The sequence below is a fragment of the Rissa tridactyla genome, chromosome W (genome assembly GCF_028500815.1).
Source record: "Rissa tridactyla isolate bRisTri1 chromosome W, bRisTri1.patW.cur.20221130, whole genome shotgun sequence".
Lineage (NCBI taxonomy): Eukaryota > Metazoa > Chordata > Aves > Charadriiformes > Laridae > Rissa > Rissa tridactyla.
In genome coordinates this window covers 16,377,573-16,394,850 of record NC_071496.1, presented here as the reverse complement: position 1 = coordinate 16,394,850, position 17,278 = coordinate 16,377,573, and the positions used below count along the sequence as shown (strand labels likewise).

General features: G+C 41.9%; 1 protein-coding gene and 1 pseudogene across 3 annotated transcripts in view; one reads left to right on the top strand and one right to left on the bottom strand.

The window, feature by feature from the left end:
- Positions 1-5,907, top strand: part of LOC128901934 (kinesin-like protein KIF2A) — a 126,142-nt gene extending 120,235 nt beyond the window's left edge. For all 3 annotated transcript variants that reach the window (XM_054184083.1, XM_054184082.1, XM_054184081.1), the window contains one exon: positions 5,822-5,907. In XM_054184083.1, coding sequence (XP_054040058.1) covers positions 5,822-5,907 — 86 coding nt within the window. The remainder of the gene's footprint in view (positions 1-5,821) is intronic.
- Positions 5,908-10,789: 4,882 nt separating this feature from the next.
- LOC128901893 (probable dimethyladenosine transferase) lies at positions 10,790-16,894 on the bottom strand (annotated as a pseudogene).
- Positions 16,895-17,278: the final 384 nt, after the last annotated feature.

Here is a 17,278-nt window from a genome sequence, read left to right as displayed (position 1 = left end):
AGCTGAGTGGTGTGGTTGATACTCTAGAGGGAAGGAATACCATCCAGAGGGACCTTGACAGGCTAGAGAGAAGTTAATGAAGTTCAACAAGGCCAAGTGCAAGGTCCTGCACCTGGGTTGGGGCAATCCCATACATGGGGATACAGGCTGCTGGGCGATGAGTGGTTGAGAGCAGTCCTGCAGAGAAAGACTTGGGGGTATTGGCAGATGAAAAACTGAATATGAGTCAGCAATGTGCGCTCGCAGCCCAGAAAGCCAACTGCATCCTGGGCTGCATCAAAAGAAGCATGGCCAGCAGGTCGAGGGAGGTGATTCTGCCCCTCTACTCTGCTCTCGTGAGACCCCACCTGGAGTACTGAGTCCAGCTCTGGAGCCCCCAACATAAGAAGGACATGGACCTGTTGGAACGAGTCCAGAGGAGCGCCATGAAGATGATGAGAGGGCTGGAGCACCTGTGCTATGAGGACAGGCTGAGAGAGTTGGGGTCATTCAGCCTGGAGAAGAGAAGGCTCTGGGGAGACCTTATAGCAGCCTTCCAGTACCTAAAGGGGGCCTATAGGAGAGATGGGGAGGGACTCTTTGTGAGGGAGTGTAATGATGGGATGAGGGGTAACGGTTTTAAACTGAAAGAGGGGAAATTTAGATTACATATTAGGAAGAAATTCTTTACTGTGAGGGTGGTGAGACACTTGAACAGGTTTCCCAGATAAGTTGCATATGCTCCTTCCATGGAAGTGTTCAAGACCAGGTTGGATGGGGCTTTGAGCAACCTGGTCTAGTGGGAGGTGTCCCTGCCCATGGCAGGGGGGTCGGAACTAGATGATCTTTAATGTCCCTTCCAACCCGAACCATTCTATGATTCTATGAAAAATTGCAGGGGAGTAGAATTTACTCTGCTGGATTTTAGAATGTACAAAAGTGACTGAGGCAGCTTCCCAGACAGAGCTCTCATGGGAGCATGTTGCTACCCAAGTGTCAGGCTGCAGGGTGTGCCCTACCCTTATGCCAGTATCAGATGGCAGCAGTGAGCATGTCTGTAGGAGGTGTGCGCAGGTAGAGGAACTCCTCTGCTTAGCGATGGAGCTCTGGGAGGAGGTAAGTAGATTGAGAACCATCAGGAAGTGTGAGAGAGGAACAGTCTGCTGGAGTCGCAGCCTATCTATCTCCCCTGAACCAGGCCCAACAGGCAGAAAGGCCACATGATACAGAGGATTCCCTGTCCTCTCTCTGCCTAGCCAAACAAGGTAAGTTAGAGGATAGGGGGCTGTGGGAACATGTTCCTGCCCAGCGAAGCAGGTGTGTCTCCCCAGTAACTCCCCCACCTTCCCAGGTACCCTTAAAAAACAGGCATGAGGCTCTGCAAGGGGAACCCAATCATGACAAGAAAGATGATTCAATGTTCACGGAGGTGTTGCCAAGGTTAAGTCAAACTACACCCCTGCATCAAAACATCTTCAGTTAAGAAAAAAAGATGGGTCATTGTTGTAGGTGACTCCATCCTGAAGGGAGCATAAGGCCCGATATGCAGACCAGACCTACTTCTCAGGGAAGTCTGCTGCCTCCCTGGGGCCCGGGTTAAAGGTATAAAAAGAAAACTTCCCTCCCTGGTAAGCCTCTCAGATTATTACCCACTACTACTTTTTCAGACAGGCAGAGATGATCTGTTAAAAAGAAACCCAAGGGTGATCAAGAGAGATTTACAGGCCTCGGGATGACTGGTTAAGGGGTCAGGAGCGCAAGTAGTGTTCTCCTCTGTCATTCCAGTCACAGGGAAGGATGAGGGAAGCAACAAGAAGAGCCAGTAGATCAATACCTGGCTCTGAGCCTGCTTTCAGTGGCAGGACTTTGGTTTTTTTTGATCACAGGATGGTTTACACAACACCAGGCCTACTGGAGGCAGATGGGATACACCTGTCTCCAAAGGGGAAAAGGAGTTGCAGGGTTCATCAAACAGTCTTTAGATTTGAAGGGGGAAGGGGATGAATCCAGCAGCAGAGATGCAAGGGTCGTTGACAGGTTACAAACTATGGCTGTGCCTGGGAATGGTCAGGTAGAAGTTAAGCCTTCTTCTGACAAAAAGGTGGCAGGACCAGTAGCCCAGCTGAAGTGCTTTTACACTAATGCATGCAGCATGGACAACAAACAAGAGGAGCTGGAAGCCATTGTGCAGCAGGAAAACTATGACGTAGTTGCCATCATGGAAACATGGTGGGATGACTTGCACGACTGGAGTGCTGCATTAGATGGCTACAAACTCTCCAGGAGGGACAGGCAAGGAAGGAGAGGAGGTGGGGTGGCTCTGTATGTTAGGGAGTGTTATGAATGTCAGGAACTTAATGATGGTGACAATAGGGTTGAGTGTTTATGGGTAAGAATCAGGGGGAGGGCCAACAAGGCAGATCTCATGGTGGGAGTCTGTTATAGACCACCCAACCAGGATGCAGAGGCAGATGAAATATTCTACAAGCAGCTGGGAGAAGTCTCAAGATCACTAGCCCTTGTCCTGGTGGGAGACTTCAACCTACCAGATATCAGCTGGGAACACAACACAGCTGAGAGGGAAAAGTCTAAGAGGTTCCTGGAGTGTGTTTGGGATAACTCCCTGACACAGCTGGTGAGGGAGCCAACTAGGGAAGGAGCCCTGCTGGACCTGTTGTTTGTAAACAGAGAAGGACTTGTGGGGGATGTGACAGTTGGAGGCCATCTTGGGCATAGTGATCATGAAAGGACAGAGTTTTTGATTCTCAGAGAAGCAAGGAGGGGGGTCAGCAGAACTGCCACCATGGTCTTCTGGAGGGCAGACTTTGGTCTTTTCAGGAGCCTGGTTGACAGAGTCCCTTGGGAGGCAGTCCTGCAGGGCAAAGGAGTCCAGGAAGGCTGGATGTTTTTCAAGAAGGAAGTCTTAAAGGTGCAGGAGCTGTCTGTCCCCGTGTGCCCCAAAACGAGCCGTCGGGGGGAAAGACTGGCCTGGCTGAATAGAGACATATGGATACAACTCAGGGAAAAAAGGAAAGTTTATGGCCTTTGGAAGAAGGGGCAGGCCACTCAGGAAGGCTACAAAGATGTTGTGAGGCTATGTACAGAGAAAATTAGAAAGGCCAAAGCCCAACTAGAACTTAACCTGGCTTTGGATGTTAAGAACAATAAGAAAAGTTTCTATAAATTAGAATCTATGATTCTAAATACATTAGTAACAAAAGGAGGGTTAAAGAGAATCTCCATCCTTTATCAGTTGAAGGCGGTAATATAGTGGTGAAGGATGAAGAGAAGGCTGAGGTACTTAATGCCGCCTTTGCCTCAGTCTTTAGTAGTAGAGTTGGTTATTCCCTGAGTACCCAGACCCCTGAGCTAGCAGATAGGGGCAGGGAGCAGAATGAAGCCTCTGTAATCCAAAGGGAGATAGTGAGGGAACTTCTCCAACACCTGGATGTACACAAGTCTATGGGGCCGGATGGGATGCACCCAAGGGTACTGAGGGAGCTGGCGGAAGTGCTCACCGAGCCATTTTCCATCATTTACCAGCAGTCCTGGCAAACCGGGGAGGTCCCAGTTGACTGGCATCTAGCAAATGTGATGCCCATCCACAAGAACAGCTGGAAGGAGGATCCAGGGAACTACAGGCCTGTCAGCCTGACCTCGGTGCTTGGGAAGGTCATGGAACAGATCATCCTGAGTGCCATTATGTGGCACATGAAGGACAACCAGGTGATCAGGCCCAGTCAGCACGGGTTTATGAAAGGCAGGTCCTCCTTGACAAACCTGATCTCCTTCTATGACAAGGCGACCCGCTTGGTGGATGAGGGAAAGGCTGTGGATGTTGTTTACCTGGATTTTAGTAAGGCCTTGGATACAGTTTCCCACAGCATTCTCCTGGAGAGGCCAATGGTATGAGGTTCCACAAGGCCAAGTGCTGGGTCCTGCACTTGGGTCACAACAACCCCATGCAGCATTACAAGCTTGGGGAAGAGTGGCTAGAGAGCTGCCTGGCAGAAAAGGACCTGGGGGTGTTGGGTGACTGCCATCTGAATATGAGCCAGCAGTGTGCCCAGGTGGCCAAGAAGGCCAACAGCATCTTGGCCTGTATCAGGAACAGTGTGGTGAGTAGGACTAGGGAAGTGATCATCCCCCTGTACTTGGCACTGGTGAGGCCCCACCTCGAGTACTGTGTTCACTTTTGGGCCCCTCACTACAAGAAAGACATTGAGATGCTGGAGCGGGTCCAGAGAAGGGCAACGAAGCTGATGAGGGGTCTGGAGAACAAGTCTTATGAGGAGCGGTTGAGGGAACTGGGGTTGTTTAGCCTGGAGAAAAGGAGGCTGGGGGGAGACCTTATTGCTCTCTATAACTACCTGAAAGGAGGGTGTAGAGAGGTGGGTGTCGCTCTCTTTTCCCAAGTATGATGTGATAGAAAAAGAGGAAATGGCCTCAAGTTGCACCAGGGGAGGTTTAGATTGGGTATTAGGAAAAATTTCTTCACCGAAAGGGTTGTCAAGCATTGGAACAGGCTGCCCAGGGAAGTTTTTGAGTCACCATCCCTGGAAGTATTTAAAAGAAGCGTAGGCATGGCACTTAGGGACATGGTTTAGTGGTGGTTTTGGCAGTGTTAGGTTAATGGTTGGACTTGATCTTAAATGTCTTTTCCAACCTTAATGATTCTATGATTCTGTTCTGTGATCTCACAGTTGGACAACTTGTCCAGAAGGATGCTGTGAGAGACAGTATCAAAAGCCTTACTAAAATCCAGAAAAACTACATCCACCACCTTCCCTTCATCCATTAGGTGGTTGACCTTATCAGAGAAGGATATCAAATTCATTAAAAAGGACTTTCCCTTTGTGAACCCATGTTGACTGTGCCTGATGATTGCATTATTCTTTAAATGCCTTTCAATAGCACCCAGTATAATCTTCCCCATAATTTTTCCAGGAACTGAGGTTAGACTAACAGGTCTGTAGTTTCCCGGGTCTTCCCTCACGCCCTTCTTGTAAATTGGAATAACATTGGCTAGCTTCCAGTCAGCAGCCACCTCCCCAGACTCCCAAGACCTTTGGTAGATGATCGAGAGGGGTCCTGCCATAACATCCGGTAGCTCCTTCAGTACTTTGGGATGAATCCCATCAGGCCCAATGGATTTGTGAACATTCAGCTGATACAGCTGGTCCCTTACAATTTCACTGTCCACAAATAGAAAGTCACTGTTCCCACACCCATGGTCCTCCAACTCAGGGGACCAGGCAGCCCAAGGTCTATCAGTATTATTAAAGAGTGAGGCAAAAACCACCTTGAATGCCTCTACTTTTTCCTTCATCCCTATTAGTCAGATGACCATCTTCAACAAGTATCGGTCTAATGTTTTCCTTAGACCTCCTCTTGCTATTAACTTAAAAAAGCCCTTCTTGTTATCTGACACAACACCAGCCAGTTTCAACTCTAATTGAGCTTTGGTCTTTCGTGTCTTCTCCCTGCATATACGAACCACAGCTCTGTAATCTTTCTGCGAAGCTTGACCTCACCTCCAGAGATCATACAATTTCTTTTTCCTCTTGAGCTGCACAATGCAATTGTGCAGTTTCCTAACCTATCCTGCCTAGAGACAGGGGTAGCATCTAAGAAGAGACTAAGTTGCTAAGCAACTTGTTTGTATGGTGAGTATTGAATTTAAGCTTATCTCCATCCTCTTGTAGTTTGTAGCATCAGCTATTTTTGTGGAGGAATGTTCTTTGTTGTGCATTAGGGCCAGGATGTGGAGCATCAGGGATTAGTTTCAAGATCTGTGTTGAGCACAGGCATATCAGTACTCATTCTCTCTTTTTCATTAAAGATAAAGTGAAATCTTTCCGGGCAGCTCTACAAGAGGAGGAACAAGCCAGTAAACAGATCAACTCGAAAAGACCACGTGCCCTTTGAAATGGGCCTCTGCTGCTAAAGGAATCCATGTACCCATACTGCCATAGCACACATTTGTTACAAAACCCAGTGGCCGTAAGAACTCAACTACCTGAAAGTGTAAAAACATTAGAAATGTCTGTGGAAATGTCCTGTTTCTTATTCACCTGAATGACATTTTCAGTTTTGTGTGAAATGCTCCTATGATGTCTACTAAATGCTTCTAGACCAGACAGCACAACCATGCAGGGTTCAGATCTGTGAAGCACTTTGTTTAAAATATTTCATTTATTCAAATTGTGAATGTTATGTTTGGAAATATTTGCCATGTTTTAAATAATGAAGTAAAACTATTGTCATTAAAAAGTCACAGTATTTCCTTTTAACTATGTTCAGTTTTGTTACAAAGACCAGCTGTGCAGTTTTAAATTGTTTGCTTGCATGCATACCTCACTAGTGGCTTTACATAACTTATCTTCTACAGACAGCTGTGCTTACCTCTTCTCATTCTGTGCCTTGATGAAGGCTACTTAACCCTCTTAACATCCTCTTTCTGAAGCACAGCCTTAATAAACAACATATCTTATTTGTCAATATAAATTACTTTTAGTGTGTGTACATTTTTAATGCATTTTGAGACTTTGGTTTTTTTTGGTAGCTAGTGTATTTCACAGCATATGCCATATCCTTTGAACAGGAACTGCAAGAGCTGTTAGAGTGGACAAACAGCTGGACATTCCATCCTCCTTGTAAGAAATCTGGAATCTAGGTTTATTTGAATACCATAAAGAATAGTTATATAATTCTATCACTTTCTCTGTAATAAAAAAACCACAACAAAACCCCAAAAAATATAAAGTAGTTGATGTATAATAAAGGGTAACGTTTAAGTACTGAGGAGAGTTGTATCTTAGGATAATGCAGATATACAGTATGTGGTACAGTGTCAGAATAAAGGTACAATCCAACCTCTGCATATGGATAGGCTAACTGTCAAAATTCAGGGATCCAGCTAAAGAAATACATATTGGCCTTTCACATATTGTTAAAATTTGGCTTTTGATGCATGACAAGCTTACGTGTTCATTAACTGTACTTTGCAGATAGTTTAAATAACTCTGATGCTTTCAAAAAAGTAGCTAATACCTATTTTTCCCTTTGTGTAGTGCCAGCAGCTGAAGTGAGGTGAAATTGCATCATTTGAGGATTTGCACAATACCTCTACCTAGCGCTAATAGAAATCCCACAAGTACCTGAATTCTCACAGATGGCACCATGTATATCAGCATTTTTTAGGTGGTGGCACTTAAGTTATTTTTGCAAGTTGGTATCCAAAAAAGATTGACCTTTCATGCAAGAACTTCTTGTCAAATGAAGAACTGTAGACCTCTCTAGGAGTTCTCCCTGTTTCCAGGAGTTCATATCAGCAGCCTTTCCCTTGGAACTGTTTTAAAATTACTTTTGTAATACAAGCTTGTTTGTTTGTGCCAGGCCTGGAGGGAAATAAAGGGAAGGCAACGAAAAGAGAGTTAAATGAGCCAGGAATTCTCGTAGTGTTTAATATTTGTATCTCCCATAGGAAGGTAGGCTATGGGAAGCTCTTGTCACATCATGGTTAAAAAATAAAAAAATCCTCCTGTGTGTAAACATGAAAACTGAAACAATAATATAGATTTTACATACTGTGTTTAATAAATTAAGCTATTAAATAAATTACAGATGAGAATTTACTTCTATGAAGGGTCTGTTCTGCTTTGGGACGGGTTTCATTTTGTAAACACGTCTGAGTTACACTTTTCAAAAGGCCTCTGATTTCAGAATGAATATTTACTTCTGGAACTGACTATTCTGTACAAATTTGTCATATAGGAAGAAGTTCCCTAGAGGACTGTCCTGACAAGTTTTGCAACAGGTCTTAAAAGAAACATCACATGTCTTTCTGAATATTTAAGAATGTCTTTGATCACAGTTAAAAGAAAAAAAAAAACAGCAATGAAATAGAAGGCAGCGGCTTTTGTTAGTAGGCAATAGTACAGGTTCTTGTATAATACCAGAGGGTTTCTTTGAAGTTGCTCTACAGAAATCTTACTTTCTAAAAAGCCTCTGAATATTGAGACATCCTACATGAGAAACAGTGGCTTCCCTACTATTTCTCCATGCAAGCCTAGAGCCACAAGCAGGATGGGGTTTATAGGGGTACCAAACAGGACAGGAAAGACAGAGGCAGATTTCAGCACCTTTTAATAAGCCTTGTAAATTATGTGTCCTGTCAGGTAGCAGATGCAAGTTGAAATTTCATCAATTGTGTGTGTGTGTGTGAGAGAATGTTAAGAAACAGCCTTCGCAATAGACCCTGCTGTAAAGATCAGATCTACACTGATACTGAATCAGTGAGAATCGAGATTAAAAAAACTGATACAGCTGGTTACAGCGCTTGAATTCCTGTAACCCATTGCTATGATGGACTGGAATTACTTGAATAGGACTCAGACAAGCTTATCTTGATTCCTGTTCTGTAAAACAAAAGCATTTAAGATGTGTGATACAAATCTCCAACTCTTGTTCCTTCAGTATTGTTCTGTGCATATTGCTGTTGCTACTTATACTCACTCATAAATTGGTTCTATATGCAGTGAAGCAGCCCTAGAATCGTTAAATTTTAAAATAAATGAGCAATTCAGTTTTCCAAGACAATCTCTCAGGATGCCTGCAAATTCAAGTACATGTTTCTGTACATTTTTTGGGTTTTTTTCCAATGACTTTTCAAATATTGACATTGGACGTGTATAAAATTAAGTTATATCTTAGAGGAGTTTTTACTAATTTGCCTCTTCTTCACTTACTGTGGTCTGATGGAAAGAGGTATGCTATACATGAAAAAATGACTTATGGTAGTTAATACATAGAGTCAGGCCTTCCTTCACCCCTACACTATGCTACAGAGTTAACAGTTACTGTTTTCCTGAATCATAAGACAGACCAAAATGGATTTTTCTTTTGACAGCTGCTATGCAGAGTTAATGCAAACTTGAGAAAAAACTCTGCCTTGTCCTTAATAACAAATATATATAATCCAAACCATATTAAGACACTTCAGTAAGTCTTTTGTTCTGGTTTCAGCTGGGATAGAATTAATTTTCTTCCTCTGCTCTTCTTCTGCTGTGTTTTGGATTTAGTATGAGAATAATGTTGATAACACATGTTGTTTTAGTTGTTGCTAAGTAATGCTTATCTTAAGTCAAGGACTTTTTCAGCTTCCCATAGAAGCTGAGAGGGAGCGTAGACAGGACAAGTTGGCCAAAGGAATATTCCATACCATAGACATCATGCTCAGTATATAAATGAGGGTTGTCCAGGGGGCAGGAATCCATGATTGCCGCTTGGGAGGGGCTGGGCAATCGATCATCGGGTGGTGAGCAATTGCATTGCATCACTTTTTATGTATATTCTTTTACTGTTATTACTATTTTCTCTTGTTTATTTATTTTCTTATTTATTATTTTCTCTTGTCTGTTGTTGTCCCAAAGCAGGGTCATTTACCTGGTGTGCAAGATGCCAATATACACACAGAGTAGAGGTATTATTTGTTTATTTCATTTCTGCAGAGATGGGTGCTAGGTGGTAATCCACAAAGCTAGCACACCGGCCTACAAACTCTTCAGAATATTTATACAGTTCAAAACCAGAAATACACACCCTTAATTATAATTATTGGTTAGTACCTTATCTTAACAATTTCTATTGGTTAGTACAGTCTCTTACTTTCATTTAAAGTTACAAGGTCCTTTAATTGATGTGTGCATGCTCCAGTACCATGGGGGAGTAGTCCTGTTTAGTCTCTAATTGAGTTGGTGGTCGCAATCTCCCACTACCGCCTTTACCTTTCCCTCAATTACTGCAAATCTTTGTTGACTTTATACTTTACCCATCAGCTGTCTGCAGGCGCCTCCTGCAGAGGGATGTTCCCCTGTTATCAGCCTTCTGTTCCTGAAGGGTATATTCATTAGCAAGGCATTTATTGTTTATACAGAGTATCTAGTTTCACAAGGCCTTGTAACCTTTCTACAGCTCTTTGCTCTTGCTCAGTGAGAGATTCTACCTTCTAAAATACATTCTACCTTTTTAAAGTACATCATTAGTGTTCTGTTAAACTGTCTGTATCTCAAACCATGAGGGTTGCTTTTATTTTTTTTTTCTATCCTGGGGGGGGGGGGGGGGGAAGTGAGCGAACAGCTGTATGGTCGTAATTGCTGTCTGGGGTTAAATGACACCATCTTTATGTCAGGACACAGGCATGAATTGCTCTAAGACTCACCTGAAAGCCTCGATCTATGCTAAAACTCCTTGTTGCCTGGAAGGGCAAAGTAGTTTTCTTATAAAAATAGCTTCCTGAATTTACAGTTGGCAAAAAACAAAACTCCCCAAAAAAACAACAACAACAAAAAAGTGTTTAAATATACTTTAAAATAAACAAAGAAAAAACCCACCCCAAACAAATGGAATGACTACACATCTGTTTTTGTTGCCCAGACCAGACTTATGGGTTGTACTGTTGAGTATTATGCAAGAATATACTGAGATGAAGTCCACAATCAGAGAATACAGATTTCAATTATGGCAGCATCAATCCATATGTCATTTGGTATTTTTAAAAATATGCTGTCATATGAAAGTCCAGCACCTCACTTCAGTCCCCCAAAAAATTAATGCTTTTAAAATACAGAGCAGCAGCTTCTTACCTATTATCTGTGATAAAATTGCTTGTTCTCCATAAGAACCAGAGTGTGTACGCTGTATTCCATTCATTGCTTTTGTGAGAAGAGCTTGTCCCGTTGCAGTCACTCTGGCTTAGGTAGGACTTCGGTGACAAAATACAGAACAACTTTCGTTCTTCCAGTAGAGTCTATGAGAAATGGATGCCTTCTGAATTGAAGCCATGCACCAGTCTGAAAAAGTGAAATATTCATGTTACAATTTCTACTAATTTATATTTCAGATTAAGTAATTTCCAAGACATGCTGGCTGTCAAAGAACATATGAAAATAGCATGAAAGCAGCCATCATTGTTCAACTGCCATAAAGAATTGTTACAAATTTTACACTAGAAGTTATTAGCAAATTTGCTGGTATAGAGACGCAGGTATATTTCCAGTGCAGTTATTTATATTGCATCCAACGAGGTTTACTACATTTCTTTAAAGAGCAGTAGCTGTGTCAATTGTTACTCTGAGAAGCAGCTAGGAAATTTTATCTTAAATTAGGAGAGGATTCCTCTTGCCACTTAAATTAACCGACCAGAAGAGCAGAATATAGAAGTTAATTACTAAAATTTCCAAATTATGCTATAGATTAAGACCTAATCCTCAAGACAGACAGACAGGGAAGGGCTGTATAAGTCTCCAGGGAAATTATAATATCCAATTATGTTATTAGAGACATTTTTAGAGGAGACATAGAAAGATCTAGTACACAAATACCAGAAGTAGGGATCTTTAGCTAGTTGCCCAGGGAAGTGGTAGAATCATCATCCCTGGAGGCATTTAAAAGACGGGTAGACGTAGTGCTTAGAGATATGGTTTAGTGATGGTTTTTGTCAGTGTTAGGTCGATGGTTGGACTTGATCTGAAAGGTCCCTTCCAACCTAGACAATTCTACAATTCTCAATACTGTAAGCAGCAGTTAAAATATATATAGGGTTTAAGCATTTCATCACGTTCATGACTGGAAGCATGGAGTGTCTGGTACTGAAAGGAAAACAGGGTTAGTACCATTCCTACGTAACCCAATACTAATCTGTGCTACATAGGTACAGACGCAGATAGAATTTGAAGAAGCTTAAAAGGAAGGCATATAGAGAAAAAAAATACCTAATAAAATAATTTACGTCCATTGAACGGGCTTGTTTTTCCAAGTAACCTGTATTTTTTTAGGACTGTCTGTATATTGTCTGCAATTTTGAAGTTTTTGGGTATTTCATGTCAATGGAAAATAGGATAAAAATTTGCTTTCTATTCATAGCACAGAAAAAAGGTTCATTTAAATAATATATTCTTTTCCTGCTTTTAGAATGATTCTTGTTTCAAGTGATGTAAGCAAGTTGTATTTTTTTCTTGTATGGATTATTGTATTCTTGTGTCTGAATTTTTATACCTCAGCTCATTCAGTAGAAATGAATCACCAACGGTATTGCTAAGCAGACACAAAAAGTTTTCTTACTAGATTTTGGTAAAAGCCAGTCCTTGAGACATGTACAGCCAGTATATGTCAAAGTTAACATAACTTTGACATGTTAAGCTTTTTAATGCTAATTTTTTACTCTTATAAACGTTAGTATTTAGATCACAGTACACAGAAGAAGAATGTAATATATTAAAAAGGAACTTACTATATTATGTAAGGAACAGTGAATTCAGTAATTATGATCCAGCAACTGCTCTACAGCACTTGACCCAAAGAAAAAAAAAAGTTTAGAATGAAAATTGAGCTTTAACTAGTTTTAGTTTTGTTTTGTTTTACTCAAGTGGCTGTTAATCTTTACTAAAAAAAACAAACAACACCCCCCCCCAACCTGTAATGACTACACAGAGCTGTTCTTTTTAAACAGCTGCCTAGTTTTCTTCTAAAAAGTTTCACTTCAGAAGAGCTTGTGACCTCAGCATCAATTCTCCATCATGGTTTAACCCAGACTGTGCTGGCATGCATATAACACTGCTATGCATTTGCACAAAAGAAATGGTTAACTGGATGGACTTTGAAACTTTGAAAATATTTCCTCCTATAGAAGTTACTTACTTAAATGCTGCAGAGTGTGTTGTTTTTCCTAACAAAGGCTATCCTTACCAGACCATCCCACTCCTGAAACTAAAAATTGTACAGTATTTACAGAGAGGAACATACAGTTGCTACAAACAAGAACAAATACTATTGTCAATTTCACAATACTGAACACACAAAAAAAAAAATCTTTCAGGAAAATGTCTTTCTAAACAATACAAAACCAGTTCTGTCTTGGACAAAGTAATACAAACAGAAGAGAAAATACTTCACCCACAAAAATGTTTGAATTGTTCTTTTTTGTGCCCAGACACTATTGGACAGATCTTATGTACTGAGAAGGCAGATACCTGAAGAAAAATCCAGCTAACCTTGGGCAAGGCTGAAATGGTCTTGAAGATCAAAGCATTTTAAAAAATAACTTTAAGAATCCTATCCTGTAACGTGTCTTCTGAGATTATACACACTCATCTGAAGATAAGAGTTCTCATAGATACTCCTTTGATCATAGGCATCAAGGTGATCAGCCAGAAAGGTCTCTGGGAGATATGAAGTACTGTGAAAGGGACATTATTACTAGCAAATCTCCAACTAGAATGGAGATGGTACTTCAGTCTTGTCAGAAATACTGTAAACAAAGCAGCACCCAAATTGATGATAGCACGTTCAGGTAGTGTCCTAATGCAACCCTGATCAATAGAGGAATATGCATTTTTGGAATTCTGTAAATGCCAATGAATAGCTGGTACTTAGTAGTGAAAACAGCATATATAACTGAGTAACAAGTGAAAAGAAAAATGAAATTAAGTATTATGACTAGTATGTTTCATTGTTATTAGAGTATAGGACGCTCACATGGAAGTTGATAGGTGGTGGTGGTTTCTTTGGCTCTATTCTGACAACACTGGATTCAACTTTGGGAGGAGGCCTGAAGTTGTTCTTTCTGACCTGTTAGTCAGAAGTCAGGCAGCTGTATGAATAAGCATCAAATCCTCACATTCCTAGAAACGTTCTTCTCTCTTTGATAGCTTTGTTTGCTAACACAGAATGACATATCTGCATCAGAAGGTCCACTTGAACTAATAACTGAGTATTAATAGTCTACAGTATAGTTTAGTTCCCGGTTTTGCAACCAAACGAAGTGTAAATTCCCTTTGAAACGTAAGTATTGCACACGGGAGAATAACAGAAATGAGAAAAGGAATTTGAAGTCTAATCACCTTTTAAGTCAAAAGCCAACTAACAGACTTGGAAAACACAGGCTTTCCCTCAGCACTTAGAAACAATAGAAGTCTGTCATAAACACACTCTGCCTTAATTATCTCAGAGTGCGCTAAAAAAACAAAACACCACAAAACTTGATGAAACCATCTAAATCTCCTTAAAGCTACAATAGAATTTGAGTCTGTATACTGCTAAATGGATCAAGATCAGAGAGGCTGGGGCTAGTCTCAGAGTTTTGTGCATGACTGTAACAAATAATTTTGAATAATTCTACGATGAGTCCTTCAAACCCAAATTCTCTAGCTCCAAAAATTGACCAGTAATGTCACCAACATTAGCGCTTCGGTGAGAGGAATCAAAAACCGCTGACATATTGAATGACACACAGAAGTACCTAAGGCAGTTATATTTTTAGGCCAGACAACAGGAAATGGCTTGGCTTCAGTCCTACCCTTACCACTCTTCCTTCCTAAGGTAGAAAGGCATTTGAAATGTTACGATGCCCTGCTTATCTTTGGAATAACAATTAGCTATAATACTACTGCAAACAGGTACAACTGTTTTTATCAGCTGGACAATCACTGATGCCAAAACTAAATTTTCTCCTTATACTTAATACGTGGACATAAACTAATTTCCAGGCACTGACAGTTTTCATATTATAAAAAAATGTTGGTGTAGCTCTGATCCACCAAACTGATATTTTAAGAACTAAAAAAAAAAAAAAAGTATTTGGGAATATTTTTTAAACTATATTTTTTCTATCAGGTAATCTGAGGAAAAGAATAATAACATTAGTATAACTTCTGGGAAATTATAATTTAAAAAATAAATAAATTTTAACATCCCCTGTGCACCCAGTGCTGCAATAAAGAATACCTGCTTAATAGTCACCAAGGCTATTGAGTCTTAACTTCGGCATTTCACGGCATCCAAAGTCTGCTATCAGACAACACAGACTGAAAAGACTGTTTGGGTTCTTCAGCACAAATGCTGGACACTTTACTGTAAACCCACCTAGCAAGTATATGAAATGAGCTGTTCCTAAAGCTTTAAGTCACAGTTGAGACCACAGAGGAGTGTTTAAAACCGAAGTGCAGAACCATCCTGCTCTGTGGCCACAGTCCATTGGGCAACCATCACCCACCTTCTCGATGATGCTATTGACAACAAGTTTTTTCAAGATGTATTAGCTAGCTCCAGTGTTGAACAGGATGCCTACAGTACAGTGCAGCCAGAGCAACAAAGTTACTCAAAATGAAAATGTATCCCGTAGAAACACGACAAAAAACCTTTACCTAAGAAGGCCTTTATCTGCAGCAGGCATTCACACTTCTTTCAGATCAAACCACATTCCCTGCCGAGAGCACCCCTCCACTGAGCCTCCTACAGGGCCGCTTCCAGCACCGAGGCGCCTCCTGACCAAGGGCGGCAGCCGGAGGAGGGGGAAGAGCGCAGACCACGCCCGGGCAGTAGGCCCCGGCCCCGTCACTGCTCAGCCCAGCCCACGCTCACCGATAAATGTAGCCCTCCCTGCACTCCTGCTGCAGCCGTTTTCCCACCCGCACTTTGGGTGTGGTGGCATTCGGCACAGCTTGGCGCCGCGCGGAGACTACAAGTAACGCCGAGCACCGCGGCTGCACCGGTGCGCATCACGGAAGGCGGGTGGGGTGCCGCGGAGAACATCGCCCACCCGGTCCGGAGGGGTGTCGGGGCTGCCTCCGCCGCTCCTCGCTGCGGTTAAGTTCCTCCCTCCCCCCCAGGCAGGTCGCTCACGGCGAGACCGTGCGGCAGCTGCGCCGGGCTCTCTCGCTGTTGCTTCGGGTTCTGCTGGTAAATCTAGCTTAAGAATCGCTGTTTTTACGAGCAGAGCATGATCTTCCCTACAAAAGCAAGGCCTCTGCGCCCAAAAGAAGCTTCCGCTGAAGCTGCAAGTGTGCTTTGCAGCAGTGTTACCCCATTCAGTTAAAAAAATGCTCAGCTGCAGGGCTACAAACATAGCATGAGATCTCTTTTATTCTAAGTTGTCTGGAGAATAGACTCTTTAGGAGTTACTAGGAAGAGCACCTAAATGTGGAAATATATGCAGCCCTAATGTCATAAAGAATAACAGTATATTTTCCTAGCTAAATACATGTTATTTAATAAACAGTAAGTGGGAAGTCAATTGCATTGGCTATTTAGGCTTCATTTTATTGCCATATCGTGAGAGGTGATACTGAGAGAGGTAAGTAACCCAGAATAATACCTATTCCAGGTAACTGTGGATGAGTAGAAGGCAGAAAAAACATGAGGAAGAACAGATAAAAAGGGGAAAGAGAAAAATGTTTTTTAAATTTCTCTGGGTCGTAATATTCAGTGTTATGCCGTTGTATATAAACGGCTAGAATTATTTCTTATTTCATCAATCCTGGAGGGATCTCCCTTGTTCCAGTACCTACTATCTAATGCAAACCTTATGTTTCAACCTTGAAAAAAATTATTTAAAAGGTGATTCTGACAGTTCCTGGTGATAAAGCAACGAGATGCTTGAACTCACTAACTCCATATGACATAAATGGTCCATCAGTTTATAATCTGAAACTGTGATTTATAATTAAAAAAATCCTCTATTGTTTGTACACAGTATGGGTGGGCACTTCTTTGTTGCTGTTAGGGAGTCCAAGTGCTGTTACACAGGAGGAAACAGACTAAGTTGGGGAGGCTACACTTGCACATAGTAACTCTTTATCCAGTTATTCAGGGATATCTGAGAGTCCAGCCAATGGATTTCATCAGGTACTTTTTCAATATTTGGTATTCCCCAAAATAAACAAACAAAAATCAAAACATTAAACACATGAATCAGTGTAAAGTTATATGTGAATGTAAATACTGTCCACTACAGCCCCTTCACACTGTTCTTCCCCATCATTCAGAATAATCATAAAATACATAACTAAAACTGTCAACATTTTTTCTTCAATTATTTTCAATCATTTACACACCAAACTCACCAGGAGAAAGCCATTATCCCGACTGATGAAGCAGCAAACGGTTGTGAGGGAAGCCCAGTACTCCTGTTATTTTAAAACAGGGAATTGCAATTAATTCAGCCACGGTTTCACAAGCCGCGCCGCACCAAAGCGATGCGGCAGCAACCCAGGTTTGCAAGCCATTTCCCCGCGAGAAGGCCGCACGCCAGTAACATCCCCTAGCGGACCTGAGACGAGTGGTACCGGCGTACCCCATGGGCCGTTATTCGGCGGCTGTGAACTCCAGCCCACTGTACCACAGGTTTAAGCTCGCTCCTCCGGGACGGCTCAATAGCAGGGACGGCCCTGGCTGAGATAGACACCAGGTGCAGATAAAGGGATACCAGGGCCGGTAGCGCCTCCACCACTCCTTATGAAGA